Source organism: Puma concolor, chromosome A1, assembly GCF_028749965.1.
Source record: "Puma concolor isolate L17-30 chromosome A1, mPumCon1.1.hap2, whole genome shotgun sequence".
Lineage (NCBI taxonomy): Eukaryota > Metazoa > Chordata > Mammalia > Carnivora > Felidae > Puma > Puma concolor.
In genome coordinates, this window is record NC_141667.1 from 108,472,539 (window position 1) to 108,493,446 (window position 20,908).

At 35.6% G+C, this 20,908-nt stretch overlaps 1 protein-coding gene and 1 long non-coding RNA gene across 4 annotated transcripts in view; one reads left to right on the forward strand and one right to left on the reverse strand.

Moving 5' to 3' along the window:
• LOC147584355 (uncharacterized) overlaps positions 1–20,908 on the forward strand; it is a 105,338-nt gene that overhangs the window by 36,554 nt on the left and 47,876 nt on the right. The gene's annotated exons all lie outside the window — the stretch shown is intronic.
• CWC27 (CWC27 spliceosome associated cyclophilin) overlaps positions 1–20,908 on the reverse strand; it is a 191,964-nt gene that overhangs the window by 18,340 nt on the left and 152,716 nt on the right. For all 3 annotated transcript variants that reach the window (XR_015248871.1, XM_025924134.2, XM_086700023.1), the window contains exons 12-13: positions 14,656–14,765; positions 10,479–10,582 (exon numbers count right to left, since the gene is read on the reverse strand). Coding sequence is in view for 2 of the 3 variants with exons in the window: in XM_025924134.2 (XP_025779919.1) it covers positions 10,479–10,582; positions 14,656–14,765 (214 nt within the window). In the remaining variant the exon portion in view is untranslated. The remainder of the gene's footprint in view (positions 1–10,478; positions 10,583–14,655; positions 14,766–20,908) is intronic.

The following is a 20,908-nucleotide window of genomic DNA, read 5'->3' on the forward strand; positions in this document are numbered from 1 at the left end:
TGAGGGAACTTTCGGGGGTGATGTAAATGTTCTAGGTCTTGTTTTGGTGGTGTTTACATGCGTATGTACGATTTTGAAAATTCATCAAAATTGACAAATAAGAACTATGCAATTTCTTGTTTGTAAATTATAAAAAAATACTTAACAGTTTCACTTCCTTTAACCTAAGGAGATAACAGTGGACTTACAAAATATATAACTATTGGCTTATTCACTCATGAAAGGCTCCTAATGAAAAATCAAATAAATTTTTCCATTCTTGAGAAAAGTGTAATATAGGTATAGACAAAAGGATTAATGATGATTCTCTGTAGGGTATGAAATTACTAATGATTTTTTATTTCCTGTCCTTTTTCAATGTTTTTTATATAGATTGCATTATAACCACAAAGTGGGTTATTTGAAAAATCAATATGACAATTAGTATTGATTTCATCTAATAATTTTCTAAAAGAAAATGATACAAATTAAACATTTTTGAAAACAATTTAAAAAATTTGTAAAAATTTTATTTTTAGAAATACAAACAACTCTGTACAAATTCTGCATCTTCTTTCACAAAATTTCACCTGGAACCTTAGTACTTGGGTTTTTCTACATCATTTAACTTTGAGATATGGTTAAAGTAATAGAACTTTTGTTCCTATTTTCTTGATTGCCTGTGCGTAATGGCCGCTTTCATTTTGTACTGGCTTGGTTGCTATCTGTAACTCCCATTATGAAATGATTTTTTTACTACAATGTGCTTAATCCCAAGGACCTTTGCTCCTTAAATCTTCTTCCCAATAGAAATGAACTACTTATGCCTACAAAGGCCTTTCTCTGTTTCAAAATGCTGTCAGCTATAAAAACCCCCAAAAAACAAAAAACAAAAAAAAGTTTCTGGAGACGGTCCAAGTCCACGATGTATGACTGTATATTCCCAGCATAAAAAAGGTAATCTTGTCTACTCCCCTCCTCTTTCTCTATGGATGCTGAATTTACATTAGCTAAACTCTGGATTCAGAGTTATATAAAATTATATTCAGAGTTATTATAGTTATTATAAAAGCCTTCGGATTTTATAATCAGATTCAGCTAAAGAATCTGCTTTATAATACTTGTCTCCTTTTCTCAAAAGATTTTAAAATAGAACCATCATGCACAGCTAGCAAATTTAATGAATATATCCACATTCCTTCTAGGTTACAGACAACATAACTGAGGTAAATTAACATTTGCCTTTTATTTATATATTATTTTTCTTTGATATTATTACATCAAGACAACTGTATAACTAACAATTTGTCAATTTAGAGTGTTTGCTGAGTAATTTGTCAGGCCTTACCAATATTACCCCAGTACCATGCACCCTTCTCCCTCTCTCACACCTAATATTTCCTGAGCATTTCCTTAGAGTCAGGAACTTTGTAACTTTAGAACCACTTTACACGAATTATCTCATTTAATTCTAATAATAACCCTGAGGTAGATATTGTTATTTCCACTTTACAGGTGAAGACATTAAGGCTTGCAATAGAGGTTGCTTGTTCAGGCAGTCTGATTTAACAGCTCATTGTATAATTAAAATATAATTCAATATGTAGGATTATACAGAGCCTCCATAGTGGTGCATTTCTTGAAAAGAATGTGAAAAGTATTCCAAAGATTAGAATGGATGATAAATGTGCTGTAACCAGCTCCAGAAGACAGATAGTATTATTTAGAATCAAAGGTCTTTGAAAGTCAAGTTGATTTCCCCCACCCCTCATTTTTATCACTTCATGTTAAAATCACTGTGCTAGAAATTGGTATTCTGGGGCTCTTAAGTGACCAAGAGCCTCACTATTTATTACTGTGTGATCTTGGACAAATAACCTAACTTTCTGAGTCTAAGTTTCTTCATTTATAGAGTGGGAATAATGCTGATTCTCTAGTGGAGCTGTAAGAAACAAACCCACCATAGCTGGTCCCTAACCTATGAGCCCTATGAGGGTTAAATGAGGGAAGATAGCATTAAGGTCCTAGCAGCATACCTGAAATATATCACATGCAAATATCTGCTTCAAGAATAAATTGGCTGAGGGGGGTGCCTAGGTGGCTCAGTCGGTTAAATGTCCGACTTTGGCTCAGGTCATGATCTCACAGTTTGTGAGTTCGAGCCCCGCATTGGGCTCTGTGCTGACAGCTCAGAGCCTGGAGCCTGCTGTGGATTCTGTGTCTCCCTCTCTCTCTGCCCCTCACCTGCTTGCACACATTCTCCTTCTCTCTCTCTGTCTCTCAAAAATAAATAAATCATTTAAAAATTTTTGTAAAAAAAAAAAGAATGAATTGGTTGGATTCAGAACCACCTTTATCTCCTACTACCAGTAGAAGAATATGAACAAAAAGCATAAAAAGGATGTATATTTACTTTAAAGTCAAGTATAAGTGATTTCTACTGTCAGTTATTTTGCAAATCTTATTAAGATGAATAACTGATAATTGGCTAAAAATATACTTAACAGCTGGTTATAAAAGAAATGATGAGATTGCACATTAAAAGTAACTACAGACTTGCCAAAACTAAAATGTTTGTGAAAATGTAAACACTCCACAAGCAAAAAAAAAAAAAAAATCTAGACACAGATCCCACAGCCTTCACAAAATAATTCACAATGGATCATAGGCCAAAATAAATAAGGCACAGAGACGAAAAGTACGGTATAGGGAATATAGTCAATAATACTGTAATAACGTTGTATGGTGACAGATGGGAATTACACTTGTCCTGGTGAGTGCTGAGTAATGTAGAGAATTGTTGGATAAATGTCATACACCTGAAACTAATATAACACTGTATGTTAATTTTATTTCAATTAAAAAATGGATCATAGACCTAAATGCAATATGCAAGTGTAAAACTCCTAGAAGATAACATAGGAGAAAACCTAGATGACCTTGGCTATTAGATGCAACGCCAAAGGCATGATCCATGAAACAAACAGTGGATTACCTGGATTTCATGGAAATTAAAAACTTCTGCTCTGTAGAAAACAGTACCAAGAGAATGAGAAGACAAGCCACAGACTGGGAGAAAATATTTACAAAAGACACACCTGAAGACACAGAGAACTCTGAAATCTCAATAAGAAGAAAATGAACAACTCGATTAAAAAGCGAGCAAAAAACCTTAGCAGACACCTCACAAAAGCAGGTACAGAGATGGCAAATAGCATGTGGAAAGATGATCAACATCATAGGTCATTGAGGAACTGCAAATTAAAAGAACAATGAAATACCACTCCACACCTGTCAGAAGGGTCAAAACCTAAAACACCGAGAACACCAAATTCCAGTAAGGAAGTGGAGCCATGGGGACTCTCATTCATTGCAGTGGGAAAGCAAAATGGTCAAGCCACTGTGGGTGATTGTTTGGCAGTTTCTTACAAAACTAAACATGCTCTTACCATATGATATAGCAATTATTCTCCTTGGTATTTGCCCTAAAACTTATGTCCATACAAAAACTTACACATGGATGTTTATAGCAGCTTTATTCATGCTTGCCAAAACTTGAAAGTAGATGAGATGTCCTTTAGTAGGTGAATGCATAAGTAAACTGTGCTACGTACAGACAAGGAATATCATTCAGCGCTAAAAAAAGATCCATGAAGGCATGAAGTTCATGGACGAATCTTAAATGCATATTACTAAGTGAAAGGAGCCAACCCAAAAAAGCTGTATACTCTCTGATCCCAACTATATGACATTCTGGAAAAGGCGAAACTGTGCACACAGTAAAATCATCTATGGTTGCCAGCCTTAGTGGGAAGATGAGAGATGAATAAGCAGAACATAGAGAATTTTTAGGGCAATGAAACTATTCTGTATGGTACTATAATGGTGGCTACATGTCATTATACATTTGTCCAAACCCATAGAATATACATCACTGACAGTGAACCCTAATGTAAACTGTGGCCTTTAAGAGATAATGATGTGTGAATATAGGCTTTTCATTTGTAACAAATGTACCATTCCGGTGTGGGATATTGATAGTTGAGACGGCTGTGTGTTGCAGGGGAGGGAGGGGGAGGATTACGGGAACTTTTTATAGTTTCTGCTCAATTTTGCTGTGAGTCTAAAGCTACTCTAAAAAGCCTATTACGAAACATTTCTGAAAAAGAAAAAAGAGCAGTTAAATGCCAGTTTGGAGTTGCTATGGGCATGGTAAGAATTATGTTGTAAGCAGGTCTCGGCCAATAGGCTGGCCAAATTCAATTCAAAAGCACTACTTTGGTACTCCTTGAGAACAAGGATCACAAACTGCAAAGTTGAATAAAGCTTCCCAGGACTTATAAAGTGGGTTATTATATCTAACAAAAACAATCATCATGACACACACAATGACTGAAGATGCTTTAGTCCATCAGTTCTCAAACTGTGACTTGAGGATCGCTGTGTCTCTATTGTCAAAATTATTTTAGTATGAATATTAAAACATTGTCTTTTTTCATTTTCATTCTTATCCTTATGAATTCACGGTGGAATTTTTGAGAGTGTACATGATGTGTGGGATCAAAACAGAGTGAAGAAGAGGCGCCTGGGTGGCTCAGTCAGTTGAGCAACCAACTTCAGCTCAGGTCATGATCTCATGGTTTGTGAGTTCGAGCCCCGCATCAGGCTCTGTGCTGACAGCTCAGAGCTTGGAGCCTGCTTCTGATTCTCTGTCTCCCTCTCTCTCTGCCCCTTCCCCACTCATGCTCTGTCTCTGTCTCAGAAATAAACAAACATAAAAAAAATTTTTAAAAAAGACAGTGAAGAAGATATGAGAATCCGGCTGCTTCTGTTATGTCAGACATTGGGAGATATGCAAAAAAAAGGTAAATTAAAAAAAAAAAGGTGAATCAATGGCACTTTTCTCACTAGATTTTCTCCTATGAAAATATAATGGTTCTTCATACAATTTTTATTTATGTTAACATGAAATGGGTTTATTATTATTTTTAAGTGATTTCATTCTTTAGTTTTAATTTCTAGTAAGGTAAATATCAATAGATATATTCCATACAAATCAAAGCTCTTTGGAGTCCTCACTAATTTTTATAATTAAAAAAATTTTTTTTTAATTTTTATTTACTTTTTGAGAGAGAGAGAGAGAGAGAGAGAGCATGAGTGGAGGAGGGGCAGAGAGAGAGGGAGACACAGAATCTGAAGCAGGCTCCAGGCTCTGAGCTGTCAGCATAGAGCCCGACGTGGGGCTTGAACTCATGGACTCTGATCATGACCTGAGCTGAAGTCGGATGCTCAACCAAATGAGCCACCCAGGTGCCCCAATTTTTAAGAGTATAAAGGGGTCCAGAGAAAAAAATGTGAAACCTGCTGTCTTGGCTAATGCTAAATGGGTAAAGAAGATCTCTTGCTTGGCTAATGTGAGTTTTCATTATTCTCACAGCATCTGTCCTTATACCTGTATTTGGGTTTGTCTACACTGACTTGTTATCCATGCTTGGCAAAGTCCTGATTGAATGAAGTGGAGACTATAATTACAATGTTCCTTTGTAGTCATTGTACCCTTCACTCAATACATGATAAACCTCATACAAATTACAGTATTTATTATATATAAAAGGTATTTAAAGCTTTGCCAATGAAGTGAAGCTATGTCCTTTAATGGTATCTTATAATGAGGTCTGAATGGACCTAACAGTCAATACTTTCTTTTACATCTGCATTATTAAATTTTCACAGTTTTGAATACTCAGACAACTGGTTTTTATTGCTTCTATGCTATGCTAACTCCTGAAGAACACTTGAAAACTACCTCATGCTAAATCTGGTTCTCAAACTCTAATCTCTAGCACAAACAATGACTGATGGACAAAGTGATTTTTAATGCAAGCCAAGGTGCAGTAATAAAACTGAAAAACAAAAACAAAAAAAGAATCCAGATCCAAAAGTCCTAACCAATAAGATTATCTTAGAAGGATATTTTTTTCAGAACCAAGAACAAAACCATTTAAACCTGAGGATCTTGAAGAGTTATGATGAAATGTGTACTAGTTTTATTAAAAACAGAAGCAAACCAGACTGTGTATTTTTAAAAACTTTACAAAGGCAAAACATGTTTTTGGAAACGTTATTCTCTTTCAGTAAGTACTGCAAAGTACCTTAATTAATTCTTGAGATTCTAACAGCCCTAAAAGCAAGTCATAAAAATGATATTTGGGAGTATAGACTGGAATGACATTTTGGGAGGGCCATGAAAATATTTAGCAGAAGCCTAATATGCATACCCACTGACTAAGGAATTCCAGTTTTGGAAATTGATCTGGAGAAAACTGGCAATGATGAAGATACATGGATGTTCATTACAGTGTTGTGTATAATACATGTAAACTGGAGGGGCGCCTGGGTGGCTTAGTTGGTTAAGTGTCTGATTTTGGCTCAGGTCATGATCTCACAGTCCGTGAGTTCGAGCCCTGCATCGGGCTCTGTGCTGACAGTTCAGAGCCTGGAGCCTGCTCCGGATTCTGTGTCTCCCTCTCTCTCTCTGCCCCTCCCTCACTCATGCTCTGTCTCTCTCTGTCTCAAAAATAAATAAACATTAAAACAAATAAACAAAACATTAAATAAACAAAAAAAAAAAATAAACACTAAAAAAACAAACTGGAAAGAGCCTAAATATCCAAAAACATGGGGCTGATCAAGGAAACTGTGGTTTATTTTATAATGGCATACTATGTGGCCTAATACAAAAATATAAAAATTAAACATAAAATTATGTATGGCAAGGAAAAGTATTTACTTTTCTATATTTGCTATATATTGCTAAAAGCTGAAAGCAAGTTATAAGATTATAGCATTATATGATTTCATTTCTGCCTAAAATGTGCATGGGCATAAAAATATCTGGAAGTATATAAATTAATGATATTTATTGTTGAGTTTGGGATCACAGGTGATTATTATTTACTTTTTTTGAGGTGTCCGTAATCTGGTTTTGGTATAGTGAACATCTTTTCTTTATATAGTAAAAATAAGTATTCTCTAATTCTTAGAATACTGAATACTGTATGTACTATGAGAAAGTGGTGGAGGGGAGAGAGATGAGAAGAGGAGGGAGGAAGGCAGATAGACCTTTATATGGTTTATTATTTTATCATATATATTTGTTGCAAAGTATTAGGTTAATCTTAGATTAACCTGGAAAAACATTTGAATGGAACATAGTAGTAAATAGTTAAATGTTCACAAGATCACATTCTACTCTCATAGATTTAATTTTTCTCCTCTCCTTGGAATGCTGATTTTGTTCTGTAGGAGCAGGTGGCTTTCTTTTTTATGTCTCTCTTCTATCTTGTCAGAAACAGCTCTCACAAAACTTTTTTGGGAGCTAACCAAGCTTTATCTAACCAAACCCAAAATGGCATATGGACCTCATCCACATGGTCATATGAATCTGGTCGCTGATGATTCCTGCCATGTATCTAATGGTTTTATAAAACCCATGCTTGAAGAAAGATTCTATAGCTATAAGAGTGTGATGCTGTGGGAAGAAGGAATGTAGTGGCAAAGAGGCTACTTTAGCTGCTACACTGGAGTCTGGGAGCCATCACTGCCACCAAATACTGGCAGTATATATCCCAACAAAGGAAGAATCTTAATAATTTTGAGTGAAAAATTTCTATCATGCATTTCAGCTTAGATCTACTAATAACACTTCTTTAAATGCCTTGTTAGACAGTGAAATCTGGGAGTAATTATCAAACACCATATACAGTGTTTACAATAGAATCATATTTCTTTTCTTTTCCCCCTCCCACTTTTTTTTTTTTTTTTTGCATAAAAAAGTAGAATGCTGCTGAATGGTACCCAAATGTCTGTTGTATACCATGCCAATACAGCAGCTTAGCCAAAAATGCGAACCGAAAGTTTGCCAAGTAAAAGAAAACATAACAAATTGGTAATGGTTTCTATCTTGACAGAAAATGAAAATGATCCCTCAATGTGTGGTCACTCATGCGGACACATAAAAATGTCTGAGAAGCAATCATTTTACCTCAGATAACAGACCTTGACAGTGTAGTACAGTACTGGCTGACTTTCACTTCTTAGAAAAGCGGTAACCGTGACCTACAAAATAGTCTGGTAACCATGTAATTTATGCATAACACACATGCACATGCCATGCACTCATAATATTTGCCATAAATCACTTTTAATATAAGACTTCTTTTCTGAGTGGAATATACTTTATGAGTGATGGTCTAAATCACTAGAGACCTGATAAACTTGAACGGGTGTATTTATGAACAGACAGGATGTTGTTGCTTATCAGGTTACAAAATTTCAATAGTCTATATTGCAATAAAATAGTCCCATGTATTCTGTATGATTCTGTGTAGTGCCTTGAAACACTAAAGGTATTTTTTACTAGATGTTAGATAAAACAAATACAAAAAATGTGTAGGTACATAGTGTATAGTTCTGACTTTCTGTTTAGGAGACTGTAATTGAAAGTAGAAATGAACCCCCAGAAGACCTGGTAAGTCTTTAACATACTTACCCTTCCTTTTCCACTTAGTTTTGTTCCCCAAATGGAGAACTGGTCAACATCACTGACCAGCGATTTTACCATCTGGTAAAGTTCTCCTATTTGTTTACTTTCTAATGAGGATGTTAGAACATAGACTGTACTGTGAAATCACATCAAAAGCAAGAATGACAATTTTAAAAACACTGATTGACATCTGCAGCTAATGAGGAATTCACAGTGAGAGAATTCGGAACCAAGTGGCTCGGAAGAACCTTGGGAAGTTAAATGGTCTTGCCAAGTTAAAAGTAAATTTGAATCCTGTGTGTTATGAGTTTCAAATGAAATTTCTGGGTCTAAATTTGTTGGTGACTTTCCTGTTCAATAAAAAAGGACTTAAATGGCTTATAAAAAGGTTAAAAAAACTTATTGGGCATCAAACTGCTCTTACAAAACATCATCTTGATGAGTTAAGTGTAAATGAATCAGAAACACATGGATCATCTTTCCTTAAAAAATGCATATGGATTCAAAAATAAGGGGAAGAGGACTTGGCAAAACATTTTTTTTGTGTGGTGGCTGAACCCAAAACATTTGAAAGATATTTTGAGACATTCAGGGAATCCAAAATAAAACTAAACCTGTCCAGTCATATAAAAAAACAGAAAATTCTTCTATGTAATGTGCATTTATCTCTAAGGGTCAGTCAACACTCACTGAGCCTTCACCTTTGGCACACAACTGTGGGAGGAGCCAGCTTCTGCCTTTAAGCAACTTTGAATTTAAGTATAAATAAGTACATATAAGTAATAGAAACCAATTAAAAGAGTCTCAGGGTTAAAAAAGTACATAACCTAGATCGTACAGAAATTATATTTTGAGAAATATATAAGCATTTCAGGGTCCTAGGGGAGGTAGGATTCATTCCATTCAAATCATCATCCCCTCAGTCCTTTTGATTAAAGTTGTATATAGTTGCAGAATCCTACTTGCTTAAATGTTTTCTTAATAAGTGTTTTTATGTCTTTTTAAATGTGTGTCCCAGCCCTCTTTCCTCCACCCTCTAGATTTGTGAGTGCTCAACAAATCTTGCTGACTGGTTTCCTGGAGGATGGGAGTGTTGAGCAGTTTTGAAATAGGAGAGAGATGCCGTCTGGCAGAGAGGAGTGAGGCTATGATTCTGGGTTGGGGTAATGGCACATGTGACAGTTCAGAGGCTCCAGAGGGTGAGTCATATGTGGGGGGTGACCCTTTGGCTTGCTTGCCTTAATGTGCTTGAGCCAGGGTGTAGTGGGAGGTGAGGGCAGTTAGGTGTGGGGAGTCCTAATATACTACATGTGAAGTCAACTGGAGGACAGAGGAGTGTGATAAGGGAAAGCACAATTCTTATTCCTTTTTTTTTTTTTTTTCCTTTTTGCCAGTATAGGATAAAGTGTTAAGCACAGGACATGTACAAGTCATTAATTCCTTTATTTCTTATCAGTGTCTTAAAAAGCTGAAAGACAGCCAAAGAAAAAAAAAGTTGACTGTGTATGATTGCTAGGATCCTGTAGGTCATAAATTTTAAGAGGAACTTAGTAGGATTATGAAATGTATTACTGAGTCCTAAAATGTTTGTGGGAAAGTGTAAAAAATAAATGATTTAGAATCTTTTGAGGCTGCTTTCTAGCTGTTTAATGTGAATCTTATCTTTTCTACAATATTAGAAAGTTATTTAGGACAGGGAGAGTGTCATATATGTCTTGTATATTTTCCACTGGCTAGCACAATACTGGGAACACACCAAGCACTCAATAAATGCTTATGGAAGTGAAATGAAGTCAAAAGATGCTGAGGCTCTATAATGGTGAAGGTGTGATTAAAGGTGAAGTCTGGGGGTGAGGGGAGAAGACGACATAGTGGAAATGTCCTAATATCCTAATAGTACCTCTGCTCTGAGCCTATTTGTTCATGGTTAATACAGAGAAATCAAAGCCCTTACCATCCTTCATCATCTTCTACTTCTGCTTCAGAAATGTCATTTTCAGGAGTTTCAGCAATTGCTTGAGTGAGTTTAGATTTAAACTGGTTCAGCAGCGCCAGGGTCTGAAATAATGATTACATGGCTAAGTTTTCTGATAAGGATAAATATAATTTTAGAAGAGACACTGAAATTTGGTAGAAAAAATTTGAAACACTAAGACTTAGATGAATTTTTAATTTTGAAGGAAAATAACAAAACTCAAGTAGTGATTATTCTATGAACCTCGACAATGCCCTGTTTACATTTGCACTGACATTTTCCCTCAGGCATATGTGACAGTTTCTGATTTGGGGAACATAAGTTTGCTTATATAGAAGACACTTAAGCTTTAAAATGCATGCTTGTTAATGACTAATTTTTAAGGTCCACAAGACAAGGAGCTACTTCACTAAAATATGAGAAATCACAAAATAAAACACCAATAACAAATAGTATTTGTCATTGAACAAATTTCCAAGAATGTAAAAATATCAATGGCAAGGAAGGTAAAATGAATAAACACATTAACTGGTGGAAGATGGGTAAATTGGAGTGATATTTTAAAAAGCTATTTAAATTTGTCAAAACTTTAAGGTGATCATTCCCTTTGACTCATCACTTCAATCCTGGGAATACATGAAGAAAAATAGTATGAAACCAAAAATGGCTTATGGAAAAGATGTACACTGCAGCCATATCCCTACAAATGGAAAAATGAAAACATGTTAATATCTATCAGTAATGAACTAGATATATTTTGTAAAAAGTAATGAATATAGTATTACATTGTTAAAAAGTATATACAAGAGCATTACATTCCGTTGTTAAAGATAGTGGGACGTAAATACCATGTTCAGTAGATTTTTAAGAAAAGGGCACGATTTCTGTGGTTCTTGTTTGTCTCCCATGTCCTTCGCGGGTAACAAACAACAAGTGTCTATAGTTTTGTAATTAATACTCAGCTTACCTCCAGAACATGAGTAGAGAACAAAAGCTGGAAAAAATATTTTTATTCTACAGTTTAAAAAAGTAAATACTTGTGAAATGGGGTGAAGTACTACCTGTCCAAAAAAATCAAATGACTAATTAAGAGACTAGCACATTGAATTCAGTATTAAAATACTCATATTTCACAAGGAAACAGAGGTATGATAGTTCAGTATGTGAATAACAAGTACAATACGGCATCACAATAAATTGCTAGGCTCTGTAATTTATCTAAGAAATACCACTGAGACCACAGTTCATGGAAAAATTAAGAAGGTTTTGGTGGTCTAGAACTGAAGCTCAATAAAGACAGATGGTACAAGAAACAAAGGCAGTTACTGCTAGAAATGATAGTGAAAGTGCCTTATATACTTTATAAGTTCTGGAAATTTTAATGCCCACATGCACAACAGATGAAAATATACACATTACCATAGCGTCCACTTGGAAATGAGACAAGTTTTGGGGGAAACACTAAATTCCTACAGAATATCCTCACGGGCATTCAGAGGGCTCCTAGTGCATTGGGGTTAGGTATTTTGTCTGTTTTCAGAGTAGTAATTAAAAGATTAAGCTCTTCAAACAGTGTTAACAAAAAAAGAAGACATCCCTTGTTTTTAAAACTTATTTGTTAAAAAACCCTTTTGCTTACAAACTTTTCTTATATTTGCTTTATAATAAGGAAAAGTTTAATTTAGAAATATTAGAAAATAAGGAGAAGCAGAACAAAATTATCTATTATTCCATCACTCAGAATAACAATTTTTGACATTTTGGTATATATCCTTCAAGGCTTTTTAGGTGTTTTTTATTTTTGTGTATGTGTATGAGCTTATATATCTATATATATGTTATATAAAATATATCTCTAAAAATGTATTTCTGTGTCTATCTATAGCTTAAAAGTAAACCCCATTAATTTTTTTAATGGTGGACCTTTGTACACTTGGAAATGTCTTTTCCAAAAACATAAAGAAAAATGAAAACAAAGGAGACTTCTTAGTGGAATGAAATTTAAAAGCTTCCTAGAAAATTATGCTAGACCTAGATCTTTTTCCTTGAGTTTTGAAAGTGGCAAGGCAGTCTGTTTTTAGGGACAATTAATGTGCTACTGGCATTTGCTCAAAGAAAGAGGACTGTAACAAAACATCCTCTTGGCCTTTCTTAGCTTCTCCTGTATTTGTGATTGAACTTTTTCTAGCTGCGTTCTAAAGGCAGAAGACACTAGGCAGTAAAGCAAACGTCACAAAAATAATGGGGCACAACATATGGTGAAGAAGATAGGATTTGCATAGGGGCATTTCTGTTCAGCATCTCTAGGGGAGTGGGTCTTCTGAAGGAGTGAATGGCTAACTACTTACAGCATGGCTCTTCAACACAGTGAGAGTCTTCCTAGTAGGAGGAAACTGTTTTGAAGAGGTCCTGCCTTGGCAAACTTCATGCATGCATACCTACACAGAAGAGTCTCTTCAACTGGTCTCTACACCTCTAGTCCTGCTCTGGGTCCAGTATAGTCTCTATACCACAGCCAGATTGGAGGAATCTTCCCAAAGTGCAAATGAGATTATGTCATCTCCTTCTTTCAATGGCTCCCCTCTGCCCTTAGGGTAAATATAAATTTCTAAGTATAGCTCAAAAGTGCCTTGCATGAGTTGGTTTCTGCTTCCCTCTCCAGCATCATCTTTCTTTGGTATAGTCCATATTTAACATCTTTTATAGTTCTTTGCAAAGAGATCCAACATTTCTTATATACTCTTCCTTTGTCTGGCCACCTGTCTCCTATTCAACTTTCAAAGTCCAATTGACCAATCATTTTCTCAGGGAGGCCTTCCTAGATTCTTAGTCCATGTTTAGTCCTACTGTTACACATTTACATAGTTCTCTATACTTAACCTGTCAGAATGCTCACCTTCTTTTATTGGCATTACTTGTTTAACTGGCTCTTTTCCCTAATAGCTCCAAGAGGACAGGGATGTGTCCACCTTGTTTAACACCGAATACAGTGATTAGTACATGGTAGGTTCTAAATAATTATTTGCTAGGAGGCAAAAAAGAAGAATGAATAAGAATGAAAAAATGATCCCTAGGGTATCTCTGGTAGTAAATTGACTGTAGTTGCTATTCAAAGGGCTTTGGACTCCATGAAATCAAGTTAATAATGTACTTTTTCTTAATTTCATTTGATGTGTCATTTCTTTTGAAAATTGCTCAAATTAGTTCTCTATAATTACAATTTCCTATACCTGATTTCTTACTGAACTTTCCCTATGGTTATTTTCATGGTAATCACTGATGTATGATCCTTCTTTACCAGTAATTAGGTGCAATTTATAATATAGTCCCTGATTATATTAAGTTATTCAAATTATTCAAATACACTTGGGCTTTTTAATTTACTTTTATTTTGCCTATTTTATTTATACACCTAAAATAGCTTGTTCTCAAATATATATATATACACCAAAAACCATTTATTTTTGGTGCTGCCATATATAGCCATATATATATACATGTATATGTATATGTGTATATGTATATATATGTACATACACACACACACACACACACACACACACACACACACACACACACACATATATGTATACATGGCAGCACCAAAAATAAATGGTTTTTGCCTTCACCCTAGCTTTTCAATATGAAGGGTTGCTGGAGATTTATTTCGATTGCTAAGTGTTATATGGTGTGTACAACTGACTTTCAAATTGTTGAAATAGTTTTTTCTTATTTCTAACAATCTTATTCTTAAAGATTCAGAAATTACTTACAATAAGCAGAGTTCTGCAATATTATTTACAATACTGCCTTATTTACAGGCAGTGTACAACTTCAAGCAGAGTTGGCTAGTCAGCGTGTAAGATACTGTGCTAGAAGAGATCTCTTCATCATTTAATATGTGGTTTTGCAAGATTCCTATGCTTGATATGGGAGCACAAGGTTGAAACCTGAAAGTTTTAGGCTTTTTCCTGTAATGTCTGGAAAGAACATGAATGGCTAAGGTCCTTGTCATCCCACCCTAAACGAATATATCCTTTTTCATTTTTAAGAGGTAGTGCTTTCCCAATGTACAATCATATTAGGCTCCATTAGCAGCACTTAAAGACAATTAAAAGGCAATGAATTACATATGGATTTTGGTTTGTGACATTACCTGGTCTTCCCGGGAAGTTCCCTTCTTTGCCTGTTGCTTCCTCAGAGCTTCATACTTTTGCTTTTCTCTTCTGTATTCTGCAACAGCACCATCAGGAGCAGTTTCTTCTTCTGAAGAATAATAGAATGTTCTTAGAATAAATAGTAAAAACGCTGGGTGGTTTCATATTAACATTTATGCTTATTACAGAAGATGAGGTCAAAACCTGGGATTGGTTCTCACCCATTTAAAAATCAAACCAATAAATGCCACCAGCTCCACAACTATTACCTACACTAGAAAGTGACTGGTGTTAATTTATCAACCAATTTTATAAACATCTTCATTATATATTGTACTATTGTAGTTCTCACTTGTTTGACTATAAATTAGCTATCTCACTTTAAAAATAATTAAGATTTTCCTAAAATTCAGCAATGCCATTTTACATTATTCTCCTGCCTTATATAATCTTCCAGTATTGGTTGATTTTCCAATTACCTACCACTTTTGTTCCCCAGTTAAAACAACAATAACAACAACAAATACACAAGTTCAATTTGATGTCATCATAAAAAATTAATATATCTAGCAAATAACTCAGGACAGTAATCAGAAGCAGATAAAAATAATTGTTACTAAGTTAGAAATTAGAAAACCAATTTATAGATTTGATCCTGCAATAATTCCCTATGAAGATTAGTTAACATCTGGGTTAACACAACAGAGTTTTGCCTAAAAAAAAAAAATTTTTTTTTACATTAACTTACATGCACACAAATTAATGAAAATTTGTGACTTAAAACAAACACTCAACAACCTATCTCTTATTATTTTTGGATGGTAAACCAAGAGGAGCTGATGTAATCAAGAATGCAAGTAATCTTTCTACTGAAATCTTGGTTTGCTGCTTGCTTTTTTGTTATAGAGTTTTAAGAATGTTATTAACATGCAGTGTATTAACAATTAGCTATTTTGTTCAAGAGATTTTTTCTTTTTTTTTTGACTATATCAACATACTTTTATTTCACATCTTTTTAAAAAATAATTTATTTTATTTTACTTATTTATTTTTATTTTTTATTTTTAACATTTATTTATTATTGAGAGACAGAGAGACAGAGCATGAGCATGGGAGGGGCAGAGAGAGGAGACACAGAATCTGAAGGGGGCTCCAGGCTCCGAGCTGTCAGCATGGAGCCTGATGCGGGACTTGAACTCACAAACCAAGCAAGACATGACCTGAGCCGAAGTCAGACGCCCAACTGACTGAGCCACCCAGGCTCCCCATTTTTTTAAATAATTTATTGTCAAGTTAGTGAACATAGAGTGTATATACAGTATAGTCTTGGCTTCAGGAATAGATACCCATGGTTCATCACTTACATACAACACCCAGTGCTCATCCCAACAAGTGCCTTGCTCAGTGCTCATCACCCATTTTCCCTGTCCCTCCCCAACCCTCCACCCCCATCAGCTCTCAGTTTGTTTTACAGAGAACAAATTTAAGAGTCTCTTATGGTTTGCTTCCCTCTCTGTAACTTATTTTTCCTTCCCTTCTCCTATGGTATTCTGTTAAGTTTCTCAAATTCCACATGTGAGTGATAACAGGATAACTGTCTTTTTCTGACTGACTTATTTCACTTAGGATAATACACCCCAGTTCCATCCATGTTGTTGCAAACAGCAAGATTTCATTCTTTCTTTACCACCGAGTGGTATTCCATTGTGTGTGTGTGTGTGTGTGTGTGTGTGTGTGTATACACACATCTTCTTTTTTTTTTTTTTTTTTTAATTTTTTTTCAACGTTTATTTATTTTTGGGACAGAGAGAGACAGAGCATGAACGGGCGAGGGGCAGAGAAAGAGGGAGACACAGAATCGGAAACAGGCTCCAGGCTCTGAGCCATCAGCCCAGAGCCCGACGCGGGGCTCGAACTCACGGACTGCAAGATCGTGACCTGGCTGAAGTCGCACGCTTAACCGACTGCGCCACCCAGGCGCCCCTACACACATCTTCTTTATCCATTCATCCGTTGATGGACATTTGGATTTTTTCCATAATTTGGCTATTGTTCATACCACTGCTATAAACATTGGGGTACATGTGCCCCTATGAATCAGTACTCTTGTGTCCTTTGGATAAATTACTAGTAGTGCTATTGCTGGGTTGTAGAGTAATTCTATTTTTAATTTTTTGAGGAACTTCCACACTGTTTTCCAGAGTGGCTCCACCAGTTTGCATTTCCACCAACAGTGCAAGAGGGTTCCCCTTTCTCCACATCCTCACCAACATCGGTTGTTTCCTGAGTTGTTAATTTTACCCACTCTGACTGGTATGAGGTGGTATCTCAAAGTGGTTTTGATTTGTATTTCCCTTATGATTACACTATTGAGCATCTTTTCATGTGTCTGTTGGTCATCTGGATGTCTTTGGAAAAGTGTCTACTCATATCTTCTGCCCATTTCTTCACTGGATAATTTGTTTTCCAGGTGTTGAGTTCGTTAAGTTCTTTGTAGATTTTTGATACTAACGCTTTATCTGATATGTCATTTGCAAACATCTTCTCCCATTCTGTTGGTTGCCTTTTAGTTTTGTTGATTGTTTCCTTAGCTGTGCAGAAGCTTTTTACCTTGATGAAGTCCCAATAGTTCATTTTTGCTTTTATTTCCCTTGTCTTCGAAGACATGTAAGAAGATGCTGTGGGCAAGATCAAAGAAGTTGTTGCCTGTTTTCTAGGATTTTGATGGTTTCTGTGTTACATTTAGGTCTTTATCTATTTTGAATTTATTTTTGTGTATGGTGTAAGAAAGTGGTCCAGTTTCATTTTTCTGCATGTCACTGTCCAGTTTTCCTATCCATTTGATAAAGAGACTGTCTTTTTTCCATTGGATACTTTTTCCTGCTTTGTCAAAGATCAGTTGGCCATACATTTGTAGGTCCATTTCTGGTTTCTCTGTTCTATTCCATTGGTCTGTGTGTCTCTTTTTGTGCCAATACCATCAATACTGTCTTGATGATTACAGCTTTGTAATAGAGTGTGAAGTCCAGGATTGTGATGCCTCCAGGTTTGGTTTTCATTTTCAATATTACTTTGGCTATTCAGGGTCTTTTGTGGTTCCATACAAATTTTAGGATCATTTGTTCTAGCTCTGTGAAGAATGCTGGTACTATTTTTATTGGGATTGCATTGGATGTATAGATTGCTTTGGGTAGTATCAACATTTTAACAATATTTGTTCTTCTCTTCCCTGAGCATGAAATGTTCTTGCATTCGTTTGTGTCTTCTTTAATTTCTTTCATAAGCTTTCTCTAGTTTTCAGTGTACAGATTTTCTACCTATTTGGTTAGGTATATTCCTAGGTATTTTATGATTCTTGGTACAATTTTAAATGGGATCTATTCCTTGATATCTCTTTCTGTTGCTTCATTATTGGTGTATAGAAATACAACTGATAAGAGATTTTCTAACACAATAACATTTGCTGCACAAACCCAACTGTGTGAAAAATCTGGTCAACTCTTATATTTCCTAACTGACTATATCACATTACTATAAAGTACTTCTCTTTATAATATGATCAACTATGAATAATCACAGAACGTTAATTTTTCATTTTGATTTGCCAGTGGTATACTCTGAATAATTTCCTTAGTTTTATATTTCAGTTCACTAATTCTTTGTTTAGTTGTATCTAAGACATAAACTGTTTTAAGTTTTTAGTTTTAAGACATAAACTGAGCCATTGATTTTAATAAGTATATATGTATTTTTTAGATATTCTATTTTGTTCTTCAAATTCACCTGCTCTTTTGATAGCCTTACTATTTTCTTTTTTTAAGTTTATTTATGTATTTTGAGAGAGAGAGAGAGAGTGAGCACGTGAGCAGGGGAGGGGCAGAGAGAGAGAAGGAGAGAGAGAATCCCAAGCAGGTTTTGTGCTGTCAGCATGGAGCCCAACGTGGGGCTCGATTTCATGAACCATGAGATCATGACCTGAGCCGAAATCCAGAGTCAGACACTTAACCGACTAAGTAACCCAAGAGCCCCAGTGATAGCCTTAGTCTTTTATTATGATATTTCATGATTTAAAAATCTCTTTTAATTATTTAAAATACACTTGTTATATTGTATCTTTCAGATTCTTCTTGGGTATCTTTCTGTTATGTCTTCTTTCTCTCTTCTTAGGCTTATCATTTCTCTCTGTGTTTTCTAATTTTTGATTGTGAGTTTATCTTGAGCTAGAGCTTCATCTCCATCATGCTCCATAGGAATCCTAGGCACCGCAGGATTGTGTAAGAATTTCTACAGAGAACTTTCACATTTGTTTCTACCAGGCAATTTAGGAGTTCCATTGGTCTGAAGTCATTCTTTTTTAAATTAATTTCTTGGCTTAGGATTCCTGTACCATATAGCTAGTGTGTACTCAAACTTTGTAGCCATGCCTGGTAGAGGTTTAGAGTTTTGATTTTTTGTGAGACTCCTCCCAAAGGTAGCTCTGAAAAATGATAAGCTTCATTGTGGCCTTCCTGACCAGGTGGACAGTTTTTCTAGTTCCCATTTCTCTTGACCCAAGGCCACATTGCTGTCCATGTCTTAGATAAAAACCCCACTTTCTAGCTAGTAGAGCCTACATCTGGTTCCAATATGCCCCTGAGCAACTACAGTATCAGCTTGCCCACTTAATGCTCTGGTTACACCTCCCCTTTGTTTCTAGTACCCAGAGCTTTTCTTTTTTTCTTATCTTCTCTCTCTCTGTTTCAAGCTTAGCTAAGTATTTAAATTGGGCTTGATCATATTTTATCCAGTGTTTCTATATATTTGAAGAAGAAGGAAGTTCTGTGCTCAGTCCATGTTGCCAGAACAGGAAGTAGCACATTCATTTCTCATGTGCTTGAATCCCCCTGAATAAACAAAAATTGAATAAGTGACTGGATGATTTTAGTGACATAAAACTGGCTAATAAAATACATGAGGAGTTTGAAAAATTTAGTTTCTCTAAGTACAGACTGTTCTTTTACTTTTCTTTTTTTTTTTTTTTCAACGTTTTTATTTATTTTTGGGACAGAGAGAGACAGAGCATGAACGGGAGAGGGGCAGAGAGAGAGGGAGACACAGAATCGGAAACAGGCTCCAGGCTCCGAGCCATCAGCCCAGAGCCTGACGCGGAGCTCGAACTCACGGACCGCGAGATCGTGACCTGGCTGAAGTCGGACGCTTAACCGACTGCGCCACCCAGGCGCCCCTGTTCTTTTACTTTTCTTATAAATCTCAATATACAGTGGATGATAAGTCATAAATAATAATGACATAGTATGATGACTATTTGTCATTAACTGAAATTTCTACAAAACATGCTGAAAAATAGGAATAAAGAATAGTGGGGAAAAAGAACATTTACTAAAGGCTATAGTTAGGCACCATGCTAAGATGCTTTGATTATGAAGTGTCTATAAACCATATGAGGAAACAGGAATTAGAATATGGTAAAGCTGGGATTTGAGCCCAGGTATGATACGAAAGGCCAACGCTGTGCCCTACTGAGTTCAATTAAAACTTCAATCCGGAAAACAAAATTTTCCTAAGTGTCTCTAACATGGTGGGCATTCTGAGAAATGCTATAAAAGGTATTTAAAACATAAATGATAACAAGCTTTTCATTCTATAATGTAATGGAAAAGGTAAAATGAACGTAAGATAAAACATAAAAAATTCACGTAAGATATGTGAAATAGTTAAGAAATCAAGTTACTGATTTTTAGTATCAAATTGCTGATTCCTTAGAGGGCTTAAAGCTTACCTATGTTGTAGTGTTAGAATAAAATATCTTTGCTGTCTCTGAGATAAAACTAGGTAATATACATGAAACGTTTTGGTGAGGAGAGTGTCCAACATCACGGTAACTATCAGTTTAGTACTGGAGCATCAGTTTACTAGAGCACCAGAGCTGGAAGTTGCTTTGAGGATCTTCTCATCTAACTTCTCCCTTTATAGGTGAAGTAACCAATGTTAATGTAAGTGAAGTTACGCAGCCAGTCTCCCAGGGAGATCAGCAGCAGAGCCTGGGCTAAAACCTGTGTTCTGACTCTTAGTGAAGGTGACGATCTAAGTTAAGTACTGTACTTCAGTTCCTGCATGTTATAAAGAATGCCTCTAAGCCTTCCCCTGAGGGCTAGTCAGAAACTTAATCCTTGCTCCACTTGAATCTCTTTTGTGAAACCTTTTTGTTCTGAACATAAAGGAATGGTGACTAGTCAGTCAACTGCGGTTACT